This window comes from Pseudophryne corroboree, chromosome 4 (genome assembly GCF_028390025.1).
Source record: "Pseudophryne corroboree isolate aPseCor3 chromosome 4, aPseCor3.hap2, whole genome shotgun sequence".
Lineage (NCBI taxonomy): Eukaryota > Metazoa > Chordata > Amphibia > Anura > Myobatrachidae > Pseudophryne > Pseudophryne corroboree.
In genome coordinates this window covers 559,684,284-559,699,187 of record NC_086447.1, presented here as the reverse complement: position 1 = coordinate 559,699,187, position 14,904 = coordinate 559,684,284, and the positions used below count along the sequence as shown (strand labels likewise).

At 48.4% G+C, this 14,904-nt stretch overlaps 1 protein-coding gene across 1 annotated transcript in view; it reads right to left on the bottom strand.

Annotated features, from left to right (window-relative positions):
- Positions 1 to 14,904, bottom strand: part of LOC134909954 (interleukin-20 receptor subunit alpha-like) — a 100,651-nt gene that overhangs the window by 3,938 nt on the left and 81,809 nt on the right. The window contains exon 8 of the mRNA XM_063917411.1: positions 1,821 to 1,944. Within this exon, the coding sequence (XP_063773481.1) occupies positions 1,821 to 1,944 (124 nt within the window). The remainder of the gene's footprint in view (positions 1 to 1,820; positions 1,945 to 14,904) is intronic.

Genomic DNA, 14,904 nt, shown 5'->3' with positions numbered 1-14,904 from the left:
CGCACACATAATTTTGGGGGGCGGGTGTGTGTGTGTGTGTGTGTGTGTGTGTGTGTGTATGGGGGGAGGTTGGAGGGGGTGTTCGCCATCTTGCCCTGGGTGCCGAAGACCCTAGATACGTCTCTGCACTATACACACAGAATCAATGAAATAATAGATAAAATTGTTATTCAGATATGTCTATGCATGCCCTTATTGTAAAGTTCTGAAACATTCTGAGAATCATTTACAATTAGGAGTAAAACCAGCTACATGCAAAACCATGCTGAACTGCAGGAGGAGCAGATATAAAATGTACGGACAGATTAAGAGTTGGGCTAGTGACACATCTTAGGTTTACAGTGTAGAATAAAGCTGCCCAGTGTGTGTGTGCTACTGTACATGCACAGTCAGGCAGTATTTTCCATGCAGGCACGAAAGTCTGCACTTTATCACTTGCATCACAATATGATTTGTCTAGGTGCAAATTTGCACCTAAAGGGCTCTATGACAGGCCGCTCAGCACACATCTCTCCCCCGCGCTCAGCACTCAGCTGATGTGTGCTGAGCAGAGGGGGGGAGCGCTCACTTCACACATCGGTGAAGTGAGCGACCTGACTAGATTCCGGTGATAGCGACGCATGGGGTCGCGCAATTGCTATTGCTTTGGGCATACACACGGAGAGATCTGTGCTTAAGTTTTAGAAATTAAGCACGGATCTCTCCGTGTGTTCCCCCCTATACACTGTTGCACGCTAGTTTGATCAACAGACAGAAATAGTGATTTTTAGCACTGCCAACACTTTGTAGCCATGCGTGTGTATTTGTGATGGACTCGTAAGCATTTTAGTCACAACTTCACTTGCAAAAAATAAGCCAATGGGGTGTTTTCACGTAGGCTGAATTCAGTGAGTCCATGTAGTCGGAATTACAGGCCAAGCTGAGTTATGCATGAGTAAAAATTCTTCTGCTTCCAGGTGGATCTATTGCGCCAGATATAGGGTGAAAGTGTGTGTTTTGAGCATGACAATGGCCCTTTGAACAGGTGGAAAAATGGGGGTGTTAGCCCAAACAGATGTGTAAAACTTGTTACATTTAGTTTAGTGTGAGTGTAATTGTAGACAATCCCCAGGGTCCTTCTTCCCCACTTGTGTATACAGGTGCATTGCACAGGTGTGCTGTCTCTACATAATAAACCTTAGGGGACGATTCATCAACAAGTTTTATCATATGTAACAAGTTTTAAAACTCATTGCGTATGATAAAACTCATTGATAAATCAGTCCCTAAACATTTTAACATAAATATAAACAACTTAAAATAAAATATGCAGCTATAAATGTGGTAGACTTTGAGAAACAAAACACATTCAGTATTGCTAGAAGCCAGAGAAATAAAATATATCTTGGGCATGGATAACCTGGGCAGAATCAAGAAATCTAAAATATAATATAATATTGGAAGCTAAAGTTGCATACACACTTGTTGAGAAAATGAGCGACATAACTCATTTTCACCCTTGTGACGTCGCTCATTTTCTCGGCACGTGTGTATGCCACCAACGACGATCGATGCGCGGCCCCGCGGGTTGTTAATGACCCTTGCTGTCAGCTGTGCAGGCAGCTCAATCTGGACTGTCGTCCAGGAGCTGCCTGCTCGGCACGGCCGCTGTGTGACGTCACTGAACGATATGAATGGTCATATGTGTACAGCCGGCCGCCAACCGCCCAGCCCGGGAGGGGAAACACTGGGCGACATCGTTCATAGAGCACGTTGCCTAGTGTGTATGCACCTTAAGAAACACGATCACAAAATAGACGTAGAGCTTCCTATTTCCTTACCAGCTTTAGTTGTGATACATTTTTCGTTTGATGGATAACTTTCTCTTTTCCCGGATACAGACACTTTTGCAGTTATACAGTATGTTGTATGAGAGTCTAAATGTTCTATCTTATAATATGGCACCTACAAGAAAATTAGGCATGGTTAGAAACAGTGAGTATGGATTATGTCAAACAGGTTCACATTATGGATTTCAAAATACATTATTGGAAATATCTTTTCTTCTACCCTTATGTGAAGTCTGGGTCTTGTATATATTGGCTATTAATGCAAAGCTGAAACTCTAGGCAGAAGTCCTTATTAATATTCCTGCTAAATGTACAGTCATCAACATATAAAAGTGTCTTCTTCAGTGACTCAATGAAAAGAAAAGGAAACGAAAAAGGAAGGAATACCCAGCTATAATTAACTACTGTAGATGTTCTACCCGTTCTTCGCACCGAGGTTTCTGATTTTCACCGTTGTAAACATAAATGAGTGTTAAAAATTTGGTAAATTTGAGACGTCTAAATGCAAGTAAATATTAATCCATGGTTCATGGCGTTACCCGAGGAGCATCTGTAGCAGATACGGTAAAAAGTGACAGGACCATTTTTGTAGTCTATTAAATTTTATCCACTGGAGGTGCAATCCAAATTTTGATCCGATCGTGATTGTTTCATTTGGGCATTATCATTCATGCAACGCAAGCCACGCATCGGCAATGACGTCATTATGTCAACCCCCTGTTCATCCCGTTAGGGGAGGTTTATTAAAATTGTAATTAAGTAGTCTTCCTATTTCCCACCTGAACAATACCTATGTTATACTTCAGCTCGCTAACATAATCAGGAAGTAGAAGAACTAGTGATGAGTGAGTGAGTTAGTTAGTTAGTGAGTGAATGAGGGCTTTCACTTATATATATATATATATATATATATATATATATATATATTTATTTATACCTCTGCCTTTATGGTCTTTAATCCGAGTGCCGCCGACAGCATGCTATATATCGGACCTGACAAGGTACCTAAGAGGGCAACGGGACAGTAATTGGTGTAATCGGAGTGCCGCTCCAACATTGTTATTTATATATATATATATATATATATATATATATATATATAAAACGAACACGGGAATCGGCACTCACCCTAAGTTGTATAAAATGCTCTGGTGCCATCCGGGTAAATAAAACCCAGGTAAAATACTAATATATATATATATATATATATATATATATATATATATATATATACACACATACATAAGCACAGGCCCAGCGACAGGGGGGGCACAAACGGGACACCTGTAACAGGCCCCCGAGGGTTAAAGGGGCCCAGAGGATCCAGGGCAGCCAGTAGCATCTGTTAATACTGCTGCACCCCAATTAACTAACAAACTAATGGAACCAGCTGGCAGCACAAACCTCCCATGCAACTCCCTTCCCCCGTACCGCTTAGTTGGTCCCGTCCCAGTTGTGCTGGCGTCGTGACCTCATGGCGCTTATGCTGCTGCTCCACCTGCCGCTACCGCGGCTGGTGAGGAGCAGCCCATCCTCCGAGTGTGCCCACTGCCCAGTCTCCTCACAAAGACTCAGTCAGTCGGTCAGATGGGGTATTTTCTGTGCAGACAGCAACAGCAGCCCGCAGGTCAACCTCTACAGAAGACAGGGAAGTAAGTCCCTCCTGGGTTCTTGCACCTCAGTAATGATCCTGCACTCTTAAATATGTAACCACTGCAATGTTACCTGCTTAGTTGCCCTTTCCTGGGGATGGCACACCCCAAATGCACAAATAATAAGATTTTACTTACCGATAAATCTATTTCTCGTAGTCCGTAGTGGATGCTGGGACTCCGTCAGGACCATGGGGAATAGCGGCTCCGCAGGAGACAGGGCACAAAATTTAAAAGTTTGACCACTAGGTGGTGTGTACTGGCTCCTCCCCCTATGACCCTCCTCCAAGCCTCAGTTAGGATACTGTGCCCGGACGAGCGTACACAATAAGGAAGGATTTTGAATCCCGGGTAAGACTCATACCAGCCACACCAATCACACCGTACAACTTGTGATCTGAACCCAGTTAACAGTATGACAAACGTAGGAGCCTCTGAACAGACGGCTCACAACAATAACAACCCGATTTTTTTGTAACAATAACTATGTACAAGTATTGCAGACAATCCGCACTTGGGATGGGCGCCCAGCATCCACTACGGACTACGAGAAATAGATTTATCGGTAAGTAAAATCTTATTTTCTCTGACGTCCTAGTGGATGCTGGGACTCCGTCAGGACCATGGGGATTATACCAAAGCTCCCAAACGGGCGGGAGAGTGCGGATGACTCTGCAGCACCGAATGAGAGAACTCCAGGTCCTCTTTAGCCAGGGTATCAAATTTGTAGAATTTTACAAACGTGTTCTCCCCCGACCACGTAGCTGCTCGGCAGAGTTGTAATGCCGAGAGCCCTCGGGCAGCCGCCCAAGATGAGCCCACCTTCCTTGTGGAATGGGCCTTGATAGATTTAGGCTGTGGCAGGCCTGCCACAGAATGTGCAAGTTGAATTGTGCTACAAATCCAACGAGCAATCGTCTGCTTAGAAGCAGGAGCACCCAGCTTGTTGGGTGCATACATTATAAACAGCGAGTCAGATTTTCTGACTCCAGCGTCCTTGAAATATATATTTTCAATGCCCTGACAACGTCCAGCAACTTGGAATCCTCCAAATCGCTAGTAGCCGCAGGCACCACAATAGGCTGGTTCAGGTGAAACGCTGAAACCACCTTAGGCAGAAACTGAGGACGCGTCCGCAGTTCTGCCCTGTCCGAATGGAAAATCAGATATGGGCTTTTATACGATAAAGCCGCCAATTCTGACACTCTCCTGGCTGAAGCCAGGGCCAGTAGCATGGTTACTTTCCATGTAAGATATTTCAAATTCACCGATTTGAGTGGCTCAAACTAATGGGATTTGAGAAAATCCAAAACTACATTAAGATCCCACGGAGCCACTGGGGGCACAACCGGGGGCTGTATATGTAGTACTCCTTTCACAAAAGTCTGGACTTCAGGAACTGAAGCCAATTCTTTCTGGAAGAAAATCGACAGGGCCGAAATTTGAACCTTAATGGACCCTAATTTGAGGCCCATAGACAATCCTGTTTGCAGGAAATGTAGGAATCGACCCAGTTGAAATTCCTCCGTCGGGGCCTTCCTGGCCTCACACCACGCAACATATTTTCTCCAAATGCGGTGATAATGTTGTGCAGTCACCTCCTTCCTGGCTTTTACCAGGGTAGGGATGACCTCTTCCGGAATGCCTTTTTCCCTTAGAATTCGGCGTTCAACCGCCATGCCGTCAAACGCAGCCGCGGTAAGTCTTGGAATAGACACGGTCCCTGCTGAAGCAGGTCCCGTCTTAGAGGTAGAGGCCATGGATCTTCCGTGAGCATCTCCTGAAGTTCCGGGTACCAAGTTCTTCTTGGCCAATCCGGAGCCACGAGTATCGTTCTTACTCCCCTTTGCCGTATAATTCTCAGTACTTTTGGTATGAGAGGCAGAGGAGGAAACACATACACTGACTGGAACACCCACGGTGTTACCAGAACGTCCACAGCTATTGCCTGAGGGTCTCTTGACCTGGCGCAATACCTGTCCAGTTTTTTGTTGAGGCGGGACGCCATCATATCCACCTTTGGTTTTTCCCAACGGTTCACAATCATGTGGAAGACTTCTGGATGAAGTCTCCACTCTCCCGGGTGTAGATCGTGTCTGCTGAGGAAGTCCGCTTCCCAGTTGTCCACTCCCGGAATGAACACTGCTGACAGTGCTATCACATGATCTTCCGCCCAGCGAAGAATCCTTGCAGCTTCTGCCATTGCCCTCCTGCTTCTTGTGCCGCCCTGTCTGTTTACGTGGGCGACTGCCGTGATGTTGTCCGACTGGATCAACACCGGCTGACCCTGAAGCAGGGGTTTTGCCAGGCTTAGAGCATTGTAAATCGCTCTTAGCTCCAGTATATTTATGTGAAGAGACATCTCCAGGCTTGACCACACTCCCTGGAAGTTTCTTCCCTGTGTGACCGCTCCCCAGCCTCTCAGACTGGCATCCGTGGTCACCAGGACCCAGTCCTGTATGCCGAATCTGCGGCCCTCTAACAGATGAGCACTCTGCAACCACCACAGAAGAGACACCCTTGTCCGTGGAGACAAAGTTATCCGCTGATGCATCTGCAGATGCGATCCGGACCATTTGTCCAGCAGATCCCACTGAAAAGTTCGTGCGTGGAATCTGCCGAATGGAATCGCTTCGTAAGAAGCCACCATTTTTCCCAGGACTCTTGTGCATTGATGCACAGACACTTTTCCTGGTTTTAGGAGGTTCCTGACAAGTTCGGATAACTCCCTGGCTTTCTCCTCCGGAAGAAACACCTTTTTCTGAACCGTGTCCAGAATCATTCCCAGGAACAGCAGACGTGTCGTCGGGGTCAATTGAGATTTTGGAAAATTCAGAATCCACCCGTGCTGTTGCAGCACTACTTGGGTTAGTGCTACTACGTCCTCCAGCTGTTCTCTGGACCTTGCCCTTATCAGGAGATCGTCCAAGTAAGGGATAATTAATACGCCTTTTCTTCGCAGAAGAAACATCATTTCGGCCATTACCTTGGTAAAGACCCGAGGTGCCGTGGACAATCCAAACGGCAGCGTCTGAAACTGATAATGACAGTTTTGCACCACGAACCTGAGGTACCCTTGATGTGAAGGGCAAATTGGGACATGCAGGTAAGCATCCTTGATGTCCAGGGACACCATAAAGTCCCCTTCTTCCAGATTCGCTATCACTGCTCTGAGTGACTCCATCTTGAACTTGAATTTTTGTATGTACAGGTTCAAAGATTTCAGATTTAGAATAGGTCTTACCGAGCCGTCCGGCTTCGGTACCACAAATAGTGTGGAATAATACCCCTTTCCCTGTTGTAGGAGGGGTACCTTGACTATCACCTGCTGAGAATACAGCTTGTGAATGGCTTCCAATACCGTCGCCCTGTCTGAGGGAGACGTTGGCAGAGCAGACTTTAGGAACCGGCGAGGGGGAGACTTCTCGAATTCCAACCTGTAACCCTGAGATACTACCTGCAGGATCCAGGGGTCCACCTGTGAGTGAGCCCACTGTGCGCTGAAATTCTTGAGTCGACCCCCCACCGCCCCTGAGTCCGCTTGTAAAGCCCCAGCGTCATGCTGAGGGCTTTGCAGAAGCCGGGGAGGGCTTCTGCTCCTGGGAGGGAGCTGCTTGGTGCACTCTCTTACCCTTTCCTTTGCCTCGGGGCAGATATGACTGTCCTTTTGCCCGCTTGTTCTTATAGGAACTAAAGGACTGCGGCTGAAAAGACTGTGTCTTTTTCTGTTGGGAGGGGACCTGAGGTAAAAAGGTGGATTTCCCGGCTGTTGCCGTGGCCACCAAATCCGATAGACCGACCCCAAATAATTCCTCCCCTTTATACGGCAATACTTCCATATGCCGTTTGGAATCCGCATCACCTGACCACTGTCGCGTCCATAAACTTCTTCTGGCAGATATGGACATCGCACTTACTCTCGATGCCAGAGTGCAAATATCCCTCTGAGCATCTCGCATATAAAGAAAAGCATCCTTTAATTGCTCTATAGTCAATAAAATACTGTCCCTATCCAGGGTATCAATATTTTCAGTCAGGGAATCCGACCAAACCACCCCAGCACTGCACATCCATGATGAGGCGATGGCTGGTCGCAGTATAACACCAGTATGAGTGTATATACTTTTCAGGGTAGTTTCCAGCCTCCTATCAGCTGGATCCTTGAGGGCGGCCGTTTCATGTTTTGATAAGCGTGTGAGTGCCTTATCCACCCTAGGGGGTGTTTCCCAGCGCGCCCTAACCTCTGGCGGGAAAGGATATAATGCCAATAACTTCTTTGAAATTAGCAGTTTTCTATCGGGGTTAACCCACGCTTCATCACACACTTCATTCAATTCCTCTGATTCAGGAAAAACTACAGGTAGTTTTTTCAGACCCCACATAATACCCCTTTTTGTGGTACTTGCAGTATCAGAGATATGCAAAGCCTCCTTCATTGCCGTGATCATATAACGTGTGGCCCTACTGGAAAATACGTTTGTTTCTTCACCGTCGACACTAGATTCGGTGTCCGTGTCTGGGTCTGTGTCGACCGACTGAGGTAAAGGGCGTTTTACAGCCCCTGACGGTGTCTGATACGCCTGGACAGGTACTAACTGGTTTGCCGGCCGTCTCATGTCGTCAACTGATTTTTGTAACGTGCTGACATTATCACGTAATTCCATAAACAAAGCCATCCATTCCGGTGTCGACTCCCTAGGGGGTGACATCACCATTACCGGCAATTGCTCCGCCTCCACACCAACATCGTCCTCATACATGTCGACACACACGTACCGACACACAGCAGACACACAGGGAATGCTCTTATCGAAGACAGGACCCCACTAGCCCTTTGGGGAGACAGAGGGAGAGTTTGCCAGCACACACCCAAGCGCTATAAATATATAGGAACAACCCTACAGAAGGGTTGTTTCCTTTATAGCAGCTTAATATATCAATATCGCCAAAAAAGTGCCCCCCCTCTCTGTTTTTTTACCCTGTTTCTGTAGTGCAGTGCAGGGGAGAGTCCTGGGAGCCTTCCTCGCAGCGGAGCTGTGCAGGAAAATGGCGCTGTGTGCTGAGGAGATAGGCCCCGCCCCCTATTACGGCAGGCTCTTCTCCCGGTGTTTGTGAGACCTGGCAGGGGTTAAATACATCCATATAGCCCCAGGGGCTATATGTGATGTATTTTTAGCCAGAACAAGGTATTATCATTGCTGCCCAGGGCGCCCCCCCCCAGCGCCCTGCACCCTCAGTGACCGCTGGTGTGAAGTGTGCTGACAACAATGGCGCACAGCTGCAGTGCTGTGCGCTACCTCATGAAGACTGAAAAGTCTTCTGCCGCCGGTTTCTGGACCTCTTCACTTTTCGGCATCTGCAAGGGGGTCGGCGGCGCGGCTCCGGGACCGGACTCCATGGCTGGGCCTGTGTTCGATCCCTCTGGAGCTAATGGTGTCCAGTAGCCTAAGAAGCCAATCCATCCTGCACGCAGGTGAGTTCACTTCTTCTCCCCTAAGTCCCTCGTTGCAGTGAGCCTGTTGCCAGCAGGACTCACTGAAAATAAAAAACCTAATAACTTTTTCTAAGCAGCTCTTTAGGAGAGCCACCTAGATTGCACCCTGCTCGGACGGGCACAAAAACCTAACTGAGGCTTGGAGGAGGGTCATAGGGGGAGGAGCCAGTGCACACTACCTAGTCCTAAAGCTTTTATTTTTGTGCCCTGTCTCCTGCGGAGCCGCTAATCCCCATGGTCCTGACGGAGTCCCAGCATCCACTAGGACGTCAGAGAAATCTTATTTTCTCTGACGTCCTAGTGGATGCTGGGACTCCGTCAGGACCATGGGGATTATACCAAAGCTCCCAAACGGGCGGGAGAGTGCGGATGACTCTGCAGCACCGAATGAGAGAACTCCAGGTCCTCCTTAGCCAGGGTATCAAATTTGTAGAATTTTACAAACGTGTTCTCCCCTGACCGCGTAGCTGCTCGGCAGAGTTGTAATGCCGAGACCCCTCGGGCAGCCGCCCAAGATGAGCCCACCTTCCTTGTGGAATGGGCCTTGACAGATTTAGGCTGTGGCAGGCCTGCCACAGAATGTGCAAGTTGAATTGTGCTACAAATCCAACGAGCAATCGTCTGCTTAGAAGCAGGAGCACCCAGCTTGTTGGGTGCATACAGTATAAACAGCGAGTCAGATTTTCTGACTCCAGCCGTCCTTGAAATATATATACAATAGGCTGGTTCAGGTGAAACGCTGAAACCACCTTAGGCAGAAAGTGAGGACGCGTCCGCAGTTCTGCCCTGTCCGAATGGAAAATCAGATATGGGCTTTTATACGATAAAGCCGCCAATTCTGACACTCTCCTGGCTGAAGCCAGGGCCAGTAGCATGGTTACTTTCCATGTAAGATATTTCAAATCCACCGATTTGAGTGGCTCAAACCAATGGGATTTGAGAAAATCCAAAACTACATTAAGATCCCACGGTGCCACTGGGGGCACAACCGGGGGCTGTATATGTAGTACTCCTTTTACAAAAGTCTGGACTTCAGGAACTGAAGCCAATTCTTTCTGGAAGAAAATCGACAGGGCCGAAATTTGAACCTTAATGGACCCTAATTTGAGGCCCATAGACAATCCTGTTTGCAGGAAATGTAGGAATCGACCCAGTTGAAATTCCTCCGTCGGGGCCTTCCTGGCCTCACACCAACATATTTTCTCCAAATGCGGTGATAATGTTGTGCAGTCAACTCCTTCCTGGCTTTGACCAGGGTAGGGATGACCTCTTCCGGAATGCCTTTTTTCCCTTAGGATTCGGCGTTCAACCGCCATGCCGTCAAACGCAGCCGCGGTAAGTCTTGGAATAGACACGGTACCTGCTGAAGCAGGTCCCGTTTTAGAGGTAGAGGCCACGGATCTTCCGTGAGCATCTCCTGAAGTTCCGGGTACCAAGTTCTTCTTGGCCAATCCGGAGCCACGAGTATCGTTCTTACTCCCCTTTGCCGTATAATTCTCAGTACTTTTGGTATGAGAGGCAGAGGAGGAAACACATACACTGACTGGTACACCCATGGTGTTACCAGAGCGTCTACAGCTATTGCCTGAGGGTCTCTTGACCTGGCGCAATACCTGTCCAGTTTTTTGTTGAGGCGGGACGCCATCATGTCCACCATTGGTCTTTCCCAAAGGACCACAATCATGTGGAAGACTTCTGGATGAAGTCCCCACTCTCCCGGGTGCAGATCGTGTCTGCTGAGGAAGTCTGCTTCCCAGTTGTCCACTCCCGGGATGAACACAGCTGACAGTGCTAACACATGATTTTTTGCCCAGCGGAGAATCCTTGCAGCTTCTGCCATTGCCCTCCTGCTTCTTGTGCCGCCCTGTCTGTTTACGTGGGCGACTGCCGTGATGTTGTCCGACTGAATCAACACCGGCTGACCCTGAAGCAGAGGTTTTGCCAGGCTTAGAGCATTGTAGATTGCTCTTAGCTCCAGTATATTTATGTGAAGAGACGTCTCCAGGCTTGACCACACGCCCTGGAAGTTTCTTCCCTGTGTGACCGCTCCCCAGCCTCTCAGGCTGGCATCCGTGGTCACTAGGACCCAGTTCTGTATGCCGAATCTGCGGCCCTCTAACAGATGAGCACTCTGCAACCACCATAGCAGAGACACTCTTGTCCTTGTGGACAATTTTATCCGCTGATGCATCTGCAGATGCGATCCGGACCATTTGTCCAGCAGATCCCACTGAAAAGTTCGTGCATGGAATCTGCCGAATGGAATCGCTTCGTAAGAAGCTACCATTTTTCCCAGGACTCTTGTGCATTGATGCACAGATACTTTTCCTGGTTTTAGGAGGTTCCTGACTAGATCGGATAACTCCCTGGCTTTCTCCTCCGGAAGAAATACCTTTTTCTGAACAGTGTCCAGAATCATCCCTAGGAACAACAGACGTGTCGTCGGGATCAGTTGGGATTTTGGAAAATTCAGAATCCACCCGTGTTGTTGGAGCACTACTTGGGTTAGTGTTACTCCGACCTCCAGCTGTTCTCTGGATCTTGCCCTTATCAGGAGATCGTCCAAGTAAGGGATAATTAAGACGCCTTCTCTTCGAAGAAGGATCATCATTTCGGCCATTACCTTGGTAAAGACCCGGGGTGCCGTGGACAATCCAAACGGCAGCGTCTGAAACTGATAATGACAGTTTTGGACCACTAACCTGAGGTACCCTTGGTGTAGGAGGGGTACCTTGACTATCACCTGCTGAGAATACAGCTTGTGAATGGCCTCCAATACCGTCGCCCTGTCGGAGGGAGACGTTGGCAAAGCAGACTTTAGGAAACGGCGAGGAGGGGACTTCTCGAATTCCAACCTGTAACCCTGAGATACTACCTGCAGGATCCAGGGGTCCACCTGCGAGTGAGCCCACTGTGCGCTGAAATGTTTGAGGCGACCCCCCACCGCCCCTGAGTCTGCTTGTAAGGTCCCAGCGTCATTCTGACGCCTTTGTAGAAGCCGGGGAGGGCTTCTGCTCCTGGGAAGGAGCTGCTTGTTGCAGTCTCTTACCCTTTCCTTTGCCTCGGGGCAAATAGGAATGTCCTTTTGCTCGTTTGTTCTTATAGGAACGAAAGGACTGCGGCTGAAAAGCCTGCGGCTTTTTCTGCTGGGAGGTGACCTGGGGTAAAAAGGTGGATTTTCCGGCCGTTGCCGTGGCCACCAGATCCGATAGACCGACCCCAAATAATTCCTCCCCCTTATACGGCAATACTTCCATATGTCGTTTGGAATCCGCATCACCTGACCACTGGCGCGTCCATAAACTTCTTCTGGCAGATATGGACATCGCACTTACTCTTGATGCCAGAGTGCAAATATCTCTCTGTGCATCTCGCATATAAAGAAATGCATCCTTTAACTGCTCTATAGTCAGTAAAATACTGTCCCTATCCAGGGTATCAATATTTTCAGACAGTGACTCCGACCAAGCCACGCCAGCACTGCACATCCAGGCTGAGGCGATTGCTGGTCTCAGTATAACACCCGTATGTGTGTATATACTTTTTAATGTATTCTCCAGCCTCCTATCAGCTGGATCCTTGAGGGCGGCCGTATCAGGAGACGGTAACGCCACTTGCTTTGATAAGCGTGTGAGCGCCTTATCCACCCTAGGAGGTGTTTCCCAGCGCGCCCTAACCTCTGGCGGGAAAGGGTATAATGCCAATAACTTCTTTGAAATTAGCAGTTTTCTATCTGGGGTAACCCACGCTTCATCACACACTTCATTCAGTTCCTCTGATTCAGGAAAAACTATCGGTAGTTTTTTCACACCCCACATAATACCCCTTTTTGTGGTACTTGCAGTATCAGAGATATGCAAAGCCTCCTTCATTGCCGTGATCATATAACGTGTGGCCCTACTGGAAAATACGTTTGTTTCTTCACCGTCGACACTGGATTCAGTGTCAGTGTCTGGGTCTGTGTCGACCGACTGAGGTAAAGGGCGTTTTACAGCCCCTGACGGTGTCTGAGACGCCTGGACAGGTACTAACTGGTTTGCCGGCTGTCTCATGTCGTCAACCGACTTTTGTAGCGTGCTGACACTATCCCGTAATTCCATAAACAAAGCCATCCATTCTGGTGTCGACTCCCTAGGGGGCGACATCACCATTACAGGCAATTGCTCCGCCTCCACGCCAACATCGTCCTCATACATGTCGACACACACGTACCGACACACAGCAGACACACAGGGAATGCTCTGATAGAAGACAGGACCCCACTAGCCCTTTGGGGAGACAGAGGGAGAGTTTGCCAGCACACACACCCAAGCGCTATAAATATATATAGGGACAACCTTAATAAGTGTGTTCCCTTTATAGCAGCTCAAATATTATAAATATCGCCAATAAGTGCCCCCCCTCTCTGTTTTTACCCTGTTTCTGTAGTGCAGTGCAGGGGAGAGTCCTGGGAGCCTTCCTCGCAGCGGAGCTGGGCAGGAAAATGGCGCTGTGTGCTGAGGAGAATAGGCCCCGCCCCCTTTTCGGCGGGCTTCTTCTCCCGGTTTTTTTGGAACCTGGCAGGGGTTAAATACATCCATATAGCCCCAGGGGCTATATGTGATATATTTTAGCCAGAATAGGTATATTACATTGCTGCCCAGGGCGCCCCCCCCAGCGCCCTGCACCCTCAGTGACCGCTGGTGTGAAGTGTGCGGAGAGCAATGGCGCACAGCTGCAGTGCTGTGCGCTACCTCATGAAGACTGAGACGTCTTCTGCCGCCGGTTTCTGGACCTCTTCTCTATTCGGCATCTGCAAGGGGGTCGGCGGCGCGGCTCCGGTGACCCATCCAGGCTGTACCTGTGATCGTCCCTCTGGAGCTAGTGTCCAGTAGCCTAAGAAGCAAATCCATCCTGCACGCAGGCGAGTTCACTTCTTCTCCCCTAAGTCCCTCGTTGCAGTGAGCCTGTTGCCAGCAGGACTCACTGAAAATAAAAAACCTAACAAACTTTTTCTAAGCAGCTCTTTAGGAGAGCCACCTAGATTGCACCCTGCTCGGACGGGCACAAAAACCTAACTGAGGCTTGGAGGAGGGTCATAGGGGGAGGAGCCAGTACACACCACCTAGTGGTCAAACTTTTAAATTTTGTGCCCTGTCTCCTGCGGAGCCGCTATTCCCCATGGTCCTGACGGAGTCCCAGCATCCACTAGGACGTCAGAGAAAATAACAATGGGAATGGCACTCCAAGACTGACAAACGGTGAACAAAACTGGGGTTTAATATCAATGTATAGGGGTCTCCCCCTTCATCAGGACACACAATGTTATGATCAAGGGGAAGACCCCGAAACGCTGATATTATACACCAGTTTGTTCACTGCTCGTCAGTCTTGGAGTGTATAATGTTGGGAGTTGAGTGTGTTTGGAAGGGGGCCAAGACAACGCCAGTGTACCGGGCCTCAAGATTTCTGTTGCCAGTCCTGCATATATACAAATAAAGCAAGGACATACTAATGGTCTCAAATATTTGGAAACAAAAACTGTAGTGGGGTGACCAAAAAAAATAATACCACATGGGCCAGAAACATCTGGAGGACGATACTTGTTCCCCAGGGGTTTGGTCAAAGTGAAACAAAGGGATGGTATCAGAAGACAGACGTTCAGAATCTCCACGGATTCTGGTAAGTATTTTAACCCTACCCTTAACCCTAACCCACCCAAGCCTAACCATCTCCTCCTGGGGCTTAACCCTAACACTCTTCCGTTTGTCTATCGCTAACCCTAAACCTATCTGCAGTACTTACCATCATGATCCATCTGGATCCTGACTGCCAGGATGCCGCATTAGACTGTCAGGATACTGACCGCATCCCAATACAGATATAGCACTTTAAGGGGGATATTCAATTGTTTGAATAGTCAGTTGGGTGTCTGTTTTTTCCTATCTAA